General features: G+C 48.4%; 1 protein-coding gene and 1 non-coding gene across 7 annotated transcripts; both read right to left on the bottom strand.

Moving 5' to 3' along the window:
- Positions 1-450: 450 nt before the first annotated feature.
- LOC109784874 (disease resistance protein RGA5) lies at positions 451-7,646 on the bottom strand. Of its 6 annotated transcripts, none has more exons than XM_020343484.4 (5): positions 7,038-7,646; positions 6,384-6,770; positions 1,280-3,773; positions 1,127-1,191; positions 451-874 (listed from the first exon to the last, which is right to left on the bottom strand). In XM_020343484.4, exons 1-3 carry the CDS (start codon positions 7,436-7,438, stop codon positions 1,634-1,636), a joined length of 2,928 nt encoding a protein of 975 aa, XP_020199073.1. In that variant the 5' UTR covers positions 7,439-7,646; the 3' UTR covers positions 451-874; positions 1,127-1,191; positions 1,280-1,633. The 6 variants fall into 6 exon arrangements, with proteins under 6 accessions (XP_020199073.1, XP_020199074.1, XP_020199072.1 ...); XM_020343485.4 differs by having other exon boundaries at positions 451-776; XM_020343483.4 differs by having other exon boundaries at positions 451-762.
- A 7,544-nt stretch (positions 7,647-15,190) lies between these two features.
- Positions 15,191-15,329, bottom strand: LOC120972990 (small nucleolar RNA Z247). Its single transcript, XR_005767119.1, has one exon. It is a non-coding gene; the product is annotated as a small nucleolar RNA Z247 (small nucleolar RNA).
- Between the last annotated feature and the right edge of the window lie 521 nt (positions 15,330-15,850).

Genomic DNA, 15,850 nt, shown 5'->3' with positions numbered 1-15,850 from the left:
GTAGCAGAGCAACTTCAAACCAACAGAGCAAAGCAATGCAGAGGAGGGAGCAACCACAGTGCAAAGCAGAGGAAGGCGTTCTTGAAGGGACAAGACGCTCAACTGGTGCACAAGATATGCAGGAAACGCTCTTATATTAGTTTACAGAGAGAGTATTTAGGAACGGAAGAAGTACATGCTTATTACACAGGTCTAGTAAACTAAGGATTCCGTCAAAATCATTATGCAAAACACCATGCTAGTTGGAGGATGATGCCCATGATGAGACTGTGAAGGGCTGGTGCTTACGTGAAAATGAAGATTGGATCACGCGCACCAACAAATTTGGTTGTTTCACACTCATTCACTTTGCAACCAAAACACATAAAAGATCAACATCAGATTCAAATGCGCGACCATAAACTAACTACTAGGTTAAAACTAAAAAGGTGTCGAGCAAAAAACATATAACCAAATCATAAGTAAAAGTGCAGATGACATACAAAGAGCAGCACGCCATATCTGACGGACAAATGTTATTGTTTCATTTCAAATTTGAAAACACTTACATGCATCTACAATGTTATCTAAAGATGTCACGTGCATTTGGAGTTCTAGACGAGCAGCTCTGTCTTGAGTCTTGACCTGCTAACATTCATCGCCTTCTCCATGTTGGGCATACAAAGAATTCGATGTAGACGACGAAGGGCACATTTTCACAAGCCATGTCAAACATGTTTGCAGCCAGCTTTTCGCTTTCTCCCATCCACTTCCGAGGAAAATCTGGTGAAGTTATACTATAGTTCATCATTGGATAGTAGTCTAAGACTGTGAGTAGCAGAATGGTGATGATATACAACAGCAAAAAGGAAAACCAAAACTGGCTCCAAAAAATCTGCAGTACCACAAGAGACAAGACTACAGTAAGTTCTCGATTCACGATTACAGCACAAGATTACGCAATTAAGTTCTGTAGACAGTTCCGTTTCGAAAAATAAAAAGTTCTGTAGACAGTTGAGTAAGCATTGCCAATTTAATTTGTTACTTCTCGATTCTCAAACAGAATTGACAGCCAATGTGCGTCTATGACTGAACTTAAAAACAAGACTGAAACTGCAGAAAAAAATGGTGAGCAGCTAGCAATTACCTGACGAACTGTGTCGTGACGACTTTTGCTGAATAGAACTTCCCTCCACCTCGGCTTGCCTGCAACTTTAGGCCACATTTTGGGTGATCACATGATACAAACACTTCAGAATCGAGGCAAGATTGAAGAAGCTTCTAGAGCCACCTCACGTACCAGTGAGGAGCTTCAGGAACGGCCTGCTTGGAGTCATCGAGCCCGGTGAAGCTTGGCCAGTTCCAAACCACTCTCGTCGTTCTCGTCCGCGCCGCTGCAGCTGCCGCCGTCCTATTTACTATTGTCCTCGCCGTCCTCCTGCAGCGCCCGCCACAACAGCCGGCAGCGATGTGAGACGCCTCCCCGTCCGCCGGAAGCACAAGAATGGCCGCAGCGGTTGCAGCACCACAACCGCCCCGCCACACGCCGGAACCTCCCGCCTCGAATCTGGCCGGTCTTGCGCCGAATTAGCCTCTTAGATCGCATGAGTGGCGACAAAAAGGAAGTGGTGTCATGTCATACGACCATATGTTTTTATCGTGGTATACTGCAGATGTGAAACCAAGGACGGTTTGGATGCAGCTGCGTACAGTTCCTGAAGGCAGACTCTGCTTCCTCCTTCGCTTCTTCGGGGCCGCGGATGATTACAAAGACAGAATTGAGGCTCAACAGGTGCTCCAAGCCAACTGGTGCAGAGCCGCCCCAGTTACTCTTGTCGAATTGTAGTTCAAGCCAACTTAGTTTGGGCATAGCCCCTGCCCCAAAGGCCAGGTACGCAGTAACATCATACTCTGATTTACATTCACATAACTCTAGAACTGGAAATGATCCCGCAGAGAAAATGACAGTGCTATCTTTAGGGATGCTCCACATATGTAAACGGAGGTGCACGAGAGAGGGCAGCTCTCCAAGAGCGTGCAACTCGTCAGTGCACGTGTCAACATTCAGCTCTAGCCGGCAGAGGCATTGGAGACCACAAATCCATTTGGGAACTCTAGGCATCCTAAGACCACCCAGCTCAAGTACCTTGATATGAGGAGAATGCTCTGATAATGAGCCCAACAGGTCACTCGTATGAGAGGAATCGCCACTGACACAGAGATGTCTGAGATCATGCAACATCCCAATAGAATGAGCCAAAGCAACCCATGCTGTAGTCCTTAAATGGTCTGGAAAAGACACTGAGAGCCCCAGACGTCTTAGATTGGTCAGCTCACCGAGTCCCTCGATATCCTCCAATGAGCTCTCATCCAGGTCGAACCGACCCAAAGTGTGCAATGATGTCATGTTCTTAATACCTTTAGGCAGCTGGGTCCCAAATGGAACTGTCAAGTGGGATAAGCGGAGCAAGTGAACTATATCTGATGGGATTTCTAACTCTCCGGAGCAATCTAATTCCAGTGTCCGCAGATGCACAAGCCCTTGCAATTGAGTAGGGAGTTCAATTTTCCTTTCAAGTGAGAATCCTCTAAATGAAATCTTTAAATGCCTCAGTTGGAACAATTGGCTAATAGCAGTGAGATCAATTGGTTTGGCACCCCAACTTTTAGAGAGAGCTATATCCGATGGGGTTTCTAACTCATTGCAATGTAATTCTAGTGTCTCCAAATGCACAAGGCCCTGTATTTTAGTAGGGAGTTTTATGTTTCCTTCAAATGAAACCTTTAAATACCTTAGTTGGAACAATTGGCTAACAACAGTGAGATCAATAGCTTTGTCACAAAAACTTTTAAAGAAAAACACCCTAAGATGCTTGAAATGCAAAAGAGGGGGCATGTACTTCGATTCCCCGAAAAGAGCAAGTGATCGAACTTGTGACAGGCTAGAATGATTGCTCCCTGATATTATCCCATCTGTTGCACCATCATTACTGAAATTCATCGATATACGACGGACCTTATATTTTCGGCCATGGTCTCGTGCTATGTCTTCAGAATTGCATTCAACTCTCAGAAAATTATGCTCTTCACACTTACTTAAGATCAAGTCGAGCATCATATCATGTACTCTGCATGATACCAACTCGCCATCCTCAGTACGCCCAGGCTGAATCAAGCTTCTATTGATAAGGTCATTAAAATAGCTCTTGGCAACAACCTCAGAATCTTGCCCATGCAATTTATTGACAAGTCCTTCGGCCGACCATTGTCGAACCAAATCATCCCTCTCGATCTCGCGGTCTTCTGGATATATACCAAGGTGAAGGAAACATGCCCGGAGATGAAGGGGAAGATGGATGTAGCTAAGGTTTAATATATTCTTCATCCCTTCCAGCGTGGGATTTGCCGCAAACTGGGTTCCAAGCGAATTCCTGATGCTCTTCCACTCATCCCTTAACTCTTCAGGATGACTAGCTAATAGGCTAGCAATAGTAATAATTGCAAGTGGGAGCCCACCACACTTCTTAAGAATTTCAGTTGAAATGTCTTCCAATTGGGATGGATGGTCCTCTTCACACCCATATACTCTATGGAGAAACAACTTTTTTGAGTCTTTCTCGCCAAGGGGCTTCATTCCATAAATGCACTCAGGGTGACCATAACATGCTCCATAAGCCACGCCTTCCACTCGTGTGGTTACTATTACTCTACACCCATTAGCATTTTCTGGAAAGGCGCGACTGATAGTGTTCCATGCTGACTGGTCCCACAAGTCGTCAACTACAATAAGGTACCTATAAATAGTATCCAAATGTTATATACATAAAGCTGGAAATGATTATAAGTGCACATGAAAGCTTCAAAATATTCTATATAATTAGAACAAAAAAATAATGCAAGATTCAAGCAAATCCCCTGTTCATTGGGATAAACTAGCAGCCTCATACTATAATATATCAAAACTAAATGATATCAAATGATTGCATGACCTGATAAAAGTCAAATAAATCTAAGTTAATATAGCTTTTTTTTGTAAAGGTGCGTTTGATAGTATTCCATGTTGAGTGATCCCACAAGTCATCATCAACAACAAGGTATATATATGCAGTTTCACATGTTATATACACACAGTTGAATATGGCTATAAGTTGCAGATGAAAGCTTCCCAATATTCTACTCCCTTCTATCCGAATTAATTGATGCAGCCTCAATAACATTATGGAGGACGCGTCAATTAATTTGGATCAAAGGAAGTATCAAACTCGACAACAAAACTAAGGAAAATTAGATTGAAGAAAATTTTATGAATGAAATAAACAGGTCTTATACACAGTTTAAAAAATTGGTTGAGTGAGATATTTTGAAGATGCTACTGTAGTTCAGTTAACCACCACTTCTTTATCTTGATATACTCTTTCACCAACTCACTATCTTTTTTCTTAACACCAACTCACCATCTCTTGTCTTACAATCTCTTTTGATATATATGTTTAATAACTGATTTTGTTGTTGATATATTGCTCTCCATATTAAATTTCTGTATCGATGGACATGACTATCTTTATCAGTGTACAAATATTCTTCATTGTAAGCCTTGCAATCTATCTTGTTCAGAAAGTTGGCTACTTTTACATGTTTGCCAATATCTAACATTTCATTTGTTAATTAACATAGTAGGTTTTAGATTTTTCTCTCTTACCTCATGACTTGTTCACGGCTTGGCAGATGTATGTGGCCTTCCGATATAACCATGCTTTTCTTGTTTGTAGTTCACGTTAGTGCTCATTACATTCAAATCAAGATCATCAGCTAATAGTAATTTTATGCAGTTCATCACAGTCTTCTAAGAGGAGGAACACACCATTCTCAAGGGAATCACATTATTTGACTTCTACTCTTGGGTTGTAATCCTAACTCGGCATCGAGGTAATTTCAAGCAATTCAATCTTTGCTCCAGTTCGTCCCTTCCTTTGTAGCACTTTTGCAGATCTTTCTAGAATGATCTCAAGATGCATCACTGCATTGCATTGAACCCTAAAACATCTATTATAATGTAATGAAGGATGTGCTTTGAATTGGTTATGTTAAATTCGCATGGCGTTATCATGAGTATATTGTAGACCAAATTTTTTCACTACATAGTGTTGATAGATGAAATTATAAATCTATGGTGTTGCTATATGTCATCATATTCCTCTTTATTTGAAGTTATTCGGTAAATATGGACGGGCGCGGCCACACACACATCTCCGTTCTAGTATTTTGATGGACATGGAATGGGCGCGCACTTGGAGTCACTTTTCATGCATTATGTAGGTTGCCAAAGAAAATTCATGTGAAGACATCTTCTTCTGAGGGTAAATATACACTTACCATGTACGAACACTGTGAAACACCTACTTTCATTTATTCCTTTTTGATAGTAAAGTAATTATTTAAGCCATATTTTTAAACAAACTGAAATTGGACTTGACATTTATGATTCAAATTCTTGTAGTAGTCGACAATCCAGTTTTGACTTTTGAATTCAAGGCCTAATCCATAGGAGACAAACATGATGACAGAATCCAGTGTCTCTTAGGCTGTAACATCATTGCATATTTTTGCATTTTAAGCGATGCCTTCTAATATCAAATGAACAGAAACTAAAACATATGCCTCTAATATGCACAAAAAATGCATCTGTATGATCAGGACAACCATGCATGTGTGATTCCCCCAACCCATGGAAGCCACAAGTATATAAATTGATTGATCAAATCAAACAATAACTCAAATTTAACATAACTTGCACATGCACTACGTTGCACGGATACTTGGATACGTATTGGATACGCGATACGGGAATACGCCCGATACGCCAATTTTCTGAAAACGTGGATACGGCGATACTTTTATATATAGATATTACATATATTAATTATTAAAAATATTAAAAACAAAATAGAGCTTCTAGGTCAAAGCATGCCTCATAGGATTATTTCCTTTGTTTTCTTGCACTTGGTCCACTTTCATTAATTTGCAGTGGGATTTTCCCGGGTTTGTTGTTCCAATCAGTGCATCGACTCTCTCTTGCTCACCTTTCAATTGAACAAGAACATTGAAAGTCATGTTTTGGCATGGACTCACGCCCATGTTGGGTATCTTCAAAAGGTGCGCATTTACTATTGAGGGGATTTCACGCCGAATGAGGAGTTTCAGGTATCCAAAAAGTATCGTAGAAGTATCCTAGGAGTATCAAACATTATTTTCTTTTTTTAGAATCAAAAAATCGAGGGATACTTACGGGATACGTATCGGGCTGTATCGGGGCAGTATCCGGCTGGATACGCGCACTTTCTGAAGTATCCGCGCAACGTAGCCCATGCAAAAGCATGCGTGAAGATTGAAGTAAATAATAATACCTTTTGTGTGTGAGATATTGCCTAAGGTCTTCAATGATGTCTTGCACCTCATATACCCGAGAAGACCGATTCATCCCAAGTTTTAGTTGTATACGATAGAGAAGCCCTGTCATGTTAGGTCTTTGGGATACCGAAACAAATGCTGTACATTCAAACTTCCCTCTGATCTCATCGTACACCTGTTTGGCTAGTGTAGTTTTACCCAATCCTCCGAATCCCAAAATGGACACCACTTTGAGCTTCTCCTCAGTATCTGTCAACAAATTGAGAAGCTCCTCACTTGGGCCTTCAATGCCCACAAGGCCAGCTTCCTCCACATATATCGTTGACATCCGAGGATCAATAGTCACAGAGCTAGAGTTAGGATTGCATTCATCAATCTTGTACCTAGAAGAAGATGTTTAGTGAGGGAGTCACGCTTCTGTCTTTCAGAAACAGTATTAGACAGAACCTTCAAATTGCTTCCAAGTTTATATTTGGATAATAGAAATCTACAGTTTGGTTACAACATATAGCATAATTCTGATGTCCTGTATGCTCTTATAATTCTCTGTGTGGTACAAATAACATGTAAATTATAAACCTTTTTTAATAACAAATGAACATATACCGTGAGGACTCTGTAATTGTTCTAAAAAACAGATTGAAATGTACCTGAGGCGTCGTTCATTTGCCTCTAGCGCAAGAGCCTTGAGCTCTTCCATCCGGTCAGAAATCCGATGGCGTTCTCCCAACATCTTCAGACGTCGGGCGGTCTTCTTGATGAAGCCTACCTTGGCATGACCACCTCCAAACTGACGCACGAAGTCGTCGATGCAATTATCCATGTCATAGGACATCTCCCGGACATGGTCTCTCCAGTCCCTAGCCACCGGATCGAGCTCATCCATGAGCTCCATCTTCTCAAGTGCGAAGTTCATCGCGCTGAGCTCCTTCTCGAGGAAGGACGCCTGCTTCTTCACCCCCTTGAGCTTGTTGTACTCGCCGCCAGCCAGCTCCGCGAGCTTGCCGAGGAGGGGCCTCATCACCCCAATCGTCACGCTCACGGCGGACATCTCGACCCCAGCGACGGCCGCTGCAGAGAGGTCGAACGGGCGAGCCGAGGTGTAGCTGGAGAGGTGGCAGGGACAGGGTGGGTGGCTGCGCCGGAGCTGGATGAACGTGTGTGGAGATGGACTAGGAGTAACGGGTGGTTGAGGAGGCAGCCGTTCCTGGCGGCTGGCCTAGGATAGTACTACTAGTGATTTGTGGGTGGCGCACCGACGACTGGACTGGAGCGAGTCAACCAAACACACTGCCTTTTTTCTTCCTCTCTCCTCACTCCTTTAACTCAACAGACGATGGGGCCTTGTGGGCACCAGAATGAAGAATACCGAGTCAGTGTTCCTGCAGCTGGACGGGAAGATGTGTAGTGGAAACAATCAGTCGGCACTCGCAAGTTGCAACAATCTGACAAACAAGTATACATCTCAAGGATAGCCCAGATCAACAGTGCATTGTGTATCAACTCTATCAGCAGCGACGTCCACTGCTGTTTTTACCATGACAGCACACAAATGTGCAGCCATGCGTATATACTCCATATGCAGGCCCGTGCTGACCAAGTAGTACATACTACGTGCTGATGAACTTCTCTTGTAGCAAATGCATTGGGCTAATACATACGCAGCCTTTTTTATCATGTGTAGTGTGGATAATCTTGGAAATGGTAGTACAGGTGGAAAGAACGACATCGCCGCCTTGCAGCGTCAGTGCCAAATATATTCGGATGGGTGCCATGGAGCATCTCTAACCGATCCCTTAACATGTGTGCCCTCGAAATTTGTCACGAAGTCGGACTGCAAAGCTGCCCAAGTGTTAATCAAGCCGCCAATGCCGGGCTGAACTCTTTAGCATTAGGGGTACGTACTTGATGGTGTGCAAATTGTCGCCAATCACATGGACCGCTAGGATGTAATCCTTGTTCCAAAAGTAGGTATCTGTCGACCTGTCATATTTCTCGCACCCCTCGAGTGTGGTTTTCTGTAGCTCAGGCTACATGGTATCCCTTATCTTTGCCATCCATTTATGCATCGCGATCCGTGCAAACGCATTTGTCTTCTTTGTTTCTCTCAAATGACACAACATATAAACTTCAAATTTTGCAGAACAACAATACATTCTAACTACAATCTGGGAAAAAACTTTCAGATTTTTTCATGCATTTTAAATACTTAAAATAATATTTTTAGTCAAACAAAATCTCATTTTGTATATTTATATCGGACTAAAAAATCTGAAAGTTTTTTCACACATTGATGTTCTAATGTTTGTTCGATCTGCAAAGTTTGAAGTTCATATGTTGTTTCGTTTTAGAGAAACAAAAAAGAGAAATCTGTTTGTTATAAGTTAGTTGGAGAGTACGGATCTCAAAGCAAGGCTGGAGGGTTGAGGATAAGAGGTCCCATGTAGCCTGAGCTACAAAGGAACTTTGTGTTCTCGCACTTCACGAGCTTGAAGCTCGGCGGGAAGACATGCGACATCACCTGATCTGAGAAGCTGGGAGGATACGTCGCCGCTAGGTTCCCGCGACCACGAATAGCGTCCCACTGTGACGTGTTTCATAGAAACCGTACTCCTTATCGTATTTGGAGTAAGCTAAGTCATCGGCTGCCGAGAAAGCATGCCAGGCCTGGGCTATGCTCCAGACCCACCTCCCCACGCTCAACATCAAGTCTATCACCGAGGACTCGCCGATCTCCTCTTACATGTCTTCAGTGTCATCGGTGGCACCTTCGAGGACATCGGTTAGATCTTCGATGTTAGCAACGAGATGGGTGGTGGGTGGGTCAAAAAATCCGACCCCTTCTAGGGACTCCCGGATCCGATCGTACACTAAGATCGAGTCGTCCGATGATTCGAGCTTTTGAAACAGATCAAAAACCTTGTTCAGAAGAAGTTTCTCACGTTCCTCCTGGTCCTGTCCCTGTGAAACGAGAGATTTAGGCAGTTCGGCACACCCAACCTGGGGCGCCCTGGTCATGTATTTATAGGGAGAATACAAGTACAGATCGATCTCAAAGGATCACAACTAAATATAGGTTTAAACGCAATCTATAGCTGGCTAGGATATATCTCTAGCTAACCTACTTGGCGTACAAGTTACAACAGAATCGGTAGTTTAACACCCCCCCCTCAATCACAACCGGATAAGTTGAGATTGTGTCTAAACAGCCGTAGTTGTTGTACTCCAATAGGTTTCGTCAAGCCATCCGCCAGTTGGTCTTGTGTAGGAATGAACCGAATCTCCAAAGCCTTGAGTGCAACTCGTTCTCGTACAAAATGAAAATCGACCTCAATGTTCTTAGTCCGTGCATGAAACACTGGATTAGCAGAGAGGTATGTGGCGCCAAGATTATCACACCAGAGAACAGGTGCACGTGCTTGATAGACTCCTAGTTCACCTAGCAAAGACTGTAGCCAGATGATCTCAGCTGTAGCATTAGCTAATGCCTTGTATTCTGCTTCAGTACTTGACCGTGCCACCGTGGCTTGCTTGCGGGAGCTCCATGACACAAGGTTGCTTCCATAAAAAACTACAAAGCCACTAGTAGATCTCCTGTCATCTGCAGAGCTTGCCCAATCAGCATCTGAAAATGCACTGATCAAGGACGAGGTGGACTTGCGAATACATAGTCTAGTGTGAGAAGAATGTCGCACATAACGAAGAATTCTCTTAACCGCTGTCTAGTGATCATCTGTAGGCTCATGCAAGAACTGACACACTTTGTTTACTACATAGGAGATATCTGGGCAAGTTAATGTGAGGTACTGCAATGCCCCAACCATACTGCAATATTTGGTGACGTCGTCAGAAGACAAAGGAGTACCCCCTTCACTCGAGAGCTTATCACTGACAGCCATGGGTGATGTAGCTGGTTTGCACTGTGTCATACCTGCTCTGTGGAGCAAATCAACTGTGTACTTCTTCTGAGACAAGACAAGATCCTCCCCTGATCGACGCACTTCAATACCCAAGAAGAAGTGGAGATCACCAAGATCCTTAAGGGGAAACTCAGTGTGAAGATCCTGAATAAGTTGAGTAACAGCTGACGGTGATGAGCTGGTGACAATAATGTCATCCACATAAACCAACATGAAAATAATAACACCACCAGAGTTGTATACAAACAGGGATGTGTCAGCACGGGATGGAGCAAACCCCAATTCGTGGAGACGTGAGCTGAGATGGGAGTACCAGGCACGGGGTGACTGCTTGAGACCATATATCGCCTTGTCCAGCTTGCAAACATGATGCGGAAAGCGTGAATCAACATACCCAGGTGGTTGACGCATGAACACTTCCTCTTTCAGAACGCCGTGCAAGAACGCATTCTGTACATCAAGTTGCCGAAGAATCCAGCCACGAGAAACTGCAAGAGACAAGACCAAGCAGATTGTAGCAGATTTAATAACCGGACTGAAGGTGTCCTCATAATCAACCCCGTAGCGTTGCTTGAAACCTTTAGCGGCCAACTGCGCCTTATGAAGCTCAACAGTACCGTCTACACGCTGTTTAACCCGGAAAACCCATTTGCAGTCAATGAGATTTCGTCCGGAAGCAGGAGGAACGAGATGCCACGTGCGATTTCGTTGAAGCGCCTGGAATTCTTCCTCCATCGCTGCGGCCCAAGCGGGATCAGCGAGAGCAGCAGAGACAGTTTTGGGCTCCTGTGCATGCGACAATGTGGCAGAAAAGCCACGCTTCTTCGGATCGTACGGCACCGTGCCATCCGTACGAACGTACGGCTTGTGGACCCCCGTGGAGGTGGCGCAGGCGCGTGAGGGGCGCCAACCGGGGCGGGCTGGACAAGTGGCCCATCACGGGTGGAGGAAGGCGCTGGCCCGCCAGGATCCAAAGCGGACGAAACCGCGTGGGGTTCCAATGAGGACCCCGCCGATGTGGACCCGCCGGGTGGCGCGTGCTCGATGGAGCGTCGAGGCTGCAGCCAATCATGGGAGACCGGATCATTGCGGGGATCCGGGCCGGTCGGCCTGTCAGCTGCAGCAGGCGAATCCTTGCCGGGATCCGCACCTGCGGGGTCAGCTATGGGAATGGGGACAGCAGACTCCGGATTTTCTGCGGCTAAGAGCATCTCCAGCCGTTGGCCCCCCAGGAGGCGCTAAAAATCGCCCCCTTGGGGCGCACCGGCGCTAAACCGCGTGCTGGGGGCGTGATGCCCCCAGTCGCGGCGCCCACGTTGTTTTGAAAATTTAAATTCCGGCACAAACACGGCGCAAATCCAACCAAACTTCGGCGAGTTCGTTCATATTTAAAATATTTTACAAAAAAGAAAAAAAGGGTACTAGGCTGCTCCTCGCCGTCTCCCTCGCCGCTCCTCGCTGCCCACCGCCCTTGCAGTTCTACATGCCGAGGAGGCTGTAGAACCGCGTGTAGTCGCCGCCGCCGTCGTCGTCGTCATCGTTGTCGCCTCCTCCGCCGCGGCCGCCATCCCTGCTGCAACCTTCCCGCGGTTGGCGCGGCGGGTTGGACAGTCTGGGGGCGTCCTCGTCGTCATCGCTATCAAGGATCACGACGCCGTGCTCGTCCTCGCGCCCACGTTTGCGGGCGGCTATCTCCTCCAGGGCCCGGCACTGCCGGACCATCTCGTTGCGGAGGTAGTCGTCCCGCGCCCACTATAGGGCCTCCTCGTCGAAGAAGCCGCGCCGGGCTATCTCCTCGTACCCCGCGGGGAGGCCGGGCTCTGGCTTCGGCCTGACGAGGATGAGGCGGCCGGAGGCGGGGGTGGAGTCGTCGATGCGGACCCCGGAGCTGCGGGTGCGATGGCTGACCGGCGTGTCCTGGGGCTCCGGCTTGACGAGGCAGAGGCAGGGAGAGCCGGTCGAGCGGCCGGACGAGGAGGACGCCCCCGGGTCCATGCGCCTCGGCGTCCATGAGCTCCCGCGTCGGCGAGAGAAGGACGGGGGAGCGGGGTACTCCAGCCTGGGCGTGTTGCCGCCCTCGATGTACTCGAGGACGGCCTCCAGCGTGCGGCCGGGCACGCCCCACCATCGGCGGCGGCCTTCGGAGTTGAGCCTCCCGGAGGGCAGGACGCCGTTGGTGGACTCGAGCTGCTCGGCGTGGCGGCGACGGAAGTAGGGCTCCCACAGTGGGCTGTCGGGGACGTACCGTGGGCCTTCCCTCGCCGCCCGCGGCAGGAAGGCGCGGATACGCGCGATCTCCGCACGCTGCGCCGCCCCGGTGGGCGATGGTGGCACCAGGACCCCGCCGGCGGAGATTCTCCATGCCCCGGGCACCCGCATGTCCGGCGGGACCGGGTACTCGGCCTCGAAGAGGAGCCGAGCTTCGTCCTCGTGAAGGTGGCAGCGGCCGAAGCCGTTCGCCGCCGCGCCGTCGCCTGGGAAGCGCTCGGCCATGCTTTGAACTGGAGACGGCGAGAGGAGAGGGAGGAAGGGGGAGAAATGGCGCGTCGGCGGTGGAGACTCTGTGCGTGTCACCGGCGCGCAGGGGGTCGGCTTATATAGGCGGAGGCGCCGCGTGTACGTGTGGCCGCCGCGTGTACGCGTGGCGGGCGAGGGGACGCGCGTCGTCCGGCCTTCACTTCGCCGCCCGTGAGGCATCAATGGAGGAGGCTGACCGGCGCGGCAGCACGCGTCAGCTTTGGCATTGATTCTCCGCGGGAAACGAGGCGATGAGGACGACGAAGCGGCGAGAAGAGAACGAGTCGCTGGCAAGGAGGGCCCGCAGATCTTTCGCGCCAAAAACGATTCGCCTGGTGCCCCCGAGCGCCCCCAGCGCGCCGGGTTCGGGTTGGGTCCGCCGGCGCCAATTTCGGCCCGAGCCGACGAAAACTGGGCCCTTGGGGCGCGACTGGGCTGATTTTTCGACGCCAGCGCGGCAAAAACGCCTAAGAAGGGTCTGTTGGGGACGCGGCTGGAGATGCTCTAACTCTTCCTGCACATGCAATGACGCAAGATTTTGCTGCAAAATAGGATTAGTCCAAACAGATACGGGTGAGGTAGTGCTGATTTCTGCATGTTGGTTATCCAAGTCCGTGCGTTCCATAGCCTCAGGAGAGACCACAAGGATCTGATTAAGGAGTTGGTCAGGTGTTTGTTTCGGTGTGTCATTTGAGAAGGGAAAAATATTTTCATCAAAGATGACATCTCTGGAAATATACACACGACCAGAGGAGACGTGGAGAATCCTTTGTGCATCATGCTATAGCCAAGGAAAACACATCTCTTTGAACGAAACTGAAGTTTGCGCTCATTATAGGGCCGAAGACATGGCCAGCATGCTGAGCCAAACGTGCGTAGAAAATTGTAGTCGGGTGCTTTCCCAAATAATCGTTCTAGAGGAGTAGTATTATTGATTGTATGAGTGGGAAGACGATTAATAAGAAAGCATGCGGTAAGAAATGCTTCATCCCAAAACCGAAGTGGCATGGAGGCATGTGCAAGGAGAGTGAGACCAACATCAACGACATGACGATGCTTGCGTTTAGCAGAACCATTTTGTTGGTGGATGTGAGGACATGACACGTGGTGTTCAATCCCAAGTTGATGGAAAAAGGAGTTGAGCTTCTCATACTCGCCACCCCAATCCGTTTGCATGCAAATGATCTTATGATTAAGTAATAGTTCAACATGGACTTGAAATTCAAGGAACACACGATAGACATCAGCACGGGACTTGAGACAATTAAGCCAAGTACATTCACTATAATCGACAATGAAGTTGACATAGTACTTGAAACCACCAAAAGAAGTGCACGCAGGCCCCCATACATCCGAGAAAACAAGCTTGAGAGGTTTGGAGGATGACCTATTCGATCTAGAAAAGGGAAGTTGATGACACTTTCCCTGTTGACAAGCATCACAAACAGGGATTTTATTTTTATTGGACTCGCGAAGAAACTCTAAATTTTGACGACGAAGTGCTTTGTCCACCACCGGAGAAGCTGGATGGCCTAGACGATGATGCCACCGTGCATGGGTATGCTTGACGGTGGAGAGAACTTGATGTGTCCTGCCATGACTACCGGAGATGGGGTAGAGGCCGCCATCAGTGCCCCCTCGAAGAAGAACCCTCTTCGAAGCCCGATCCTTGACAAGGAAAAAAGTAGGATGAATCTCAACACAAACATTGTTATCATTGGCAAGTTTATCGGTAGAAAGCCAACTTCGTGTGGATTGTGGGACATGAAGAACGTCATTAAGGATGAGAGGTCTATGTAAGGTGCGAATTTGAGACGTACCAATATGAGAAATCGGCATACCTGAACCATTCGCTGCATGGACTTGATCCTTGCCGGTGTAGCGCTCATGCATGGTGAGCTTGTCCAGATCACCGGTTATATGGTCGGTGGCGCCTGAGTCCAGATACCACGCTGGATCAAAGCCCTGACCGGTGGAGACGTTGCTGGCGGAGCGCTCCTTGCGGATGAAGGAGTGATCGAAGCGGCGATGGCAGTCAAAGACGTCGTGTCCAGCGCGCTTGCAAAGCTGGCAGATCGTCTCGCTCTTGCCCCCGGCGTGCCCAGGACTGGGAGTGTTGCAGGCGCGGCCGTGGTTGTGGCTGGAATCGCCACAGTTGTGGCTGTGGCCAGGAGAGTTGCATGTGCGGTTGCCACCGCCGCCGCCGCCTCCGCCATTGCGGCCGCGGTTTCCGCCAGAGTTGCGGCCGCGGTTGCCACCAGAGCCGCCGCTGCCGTTCCCGCCCCCAGGGTTGCGGCTAATGTTGTTCACCGAGGGGCCACCAGAGCCAGGGAGCTGGAAGATGGAATCGTTGTGTTGATGACGAATCTCGAAGTCCAGCAGGTGCGAGTAGAGGTCGTTGAGAGAGATCGCTTCTGCTCGAGTGGTGACAGAGGTCACAAGAGGATCATAGCTGGAGTCGAGGCCGGTGAGGAGGTAGATGATGATATCCTCCTCATCCAGCTGCTTGCCGACGGCTGCAAGGGCGTCGGTGAGGCCCTTCACCTTGGTGAAGTAATCCACCATGGACATCTCCTTCTTCTGGATGGTGGCGAGTTGACGACGAAGCTGCATCACATGCGCCCTAGACCGGGTCGCGTACGTCCGTTCCAGTGTGCTCCAGACCGCCGCCGAGGACGGCAGAAACAGCACCTGAAGGAGGGTGTTGTTGGAGAGCGTGGACAGGAGGAAGCTGAGGCAGTGCTGATCCCGGGTGACCCAAGCGAGATAGTCGGGGTTGGGGACCGGCGGAGCACCGTCAGCACCGGGAATCACCTTGTCAGGGGCCGGTTCAAAACCGTCGGCGATGGACATCCAATGAGCGCCACGCAACGCAGGAAGGATCCGGGCCTTTCAGAGAAGATGGGTGTCATGGGAGAGCTTGACGGTGACGAGGCCGGTGAGCGATGGTGATGGTGAGGTGGAGGCCATGACGCCAAGGGACTGGGCGGTTAGGGCGCCAGCGGTGAGAGACGTGAGGGCGGAAC

The sequence above is a fragment of the Aegilops tauschii genome, chromosome 1, assembly GCF_002575655.3.
Source record: "Aegilops tauschii subsp. strangulata cultivar AL8/78 chromosome 1, Aet v6.0, whole genome shotgun sequence".
NCBI classification, from domain to species: domain Eukaryota; kingdom Viridiplantae; phylum Streptophyta; class Magnoliopsida; order Poales; family Poaceae; genus Aegilops; species Aegilops tauschii.
This window is presented reverse-complemented; position numbering and strand designations above follow the sequence as displayed.

Bases quoted from the DNA above. Each gene is read 5' to 3' on its own strand.
- LOC109784874 (XM_020343484.4), bottom strand. From the start codon at position 7,438: ATGTCCGCCGTGAGCGTGACGATTGGGGTGATGAGGCCCCTCCTCGGC. The intron at 6,771-7,037 runs GTACATTTCAAT...ATCTTCTTCTAG, and splicing joins GCAAATGAACGACGCCTCAG to GTACAAGATTGATGAATGCA. The intron at 3,774-6,383 runs GTATTATTATTT...TACTATTTATAG, and splicing joins CAATATCTCACACACAAAAG to GTACCTTATTGTAGTTGACG.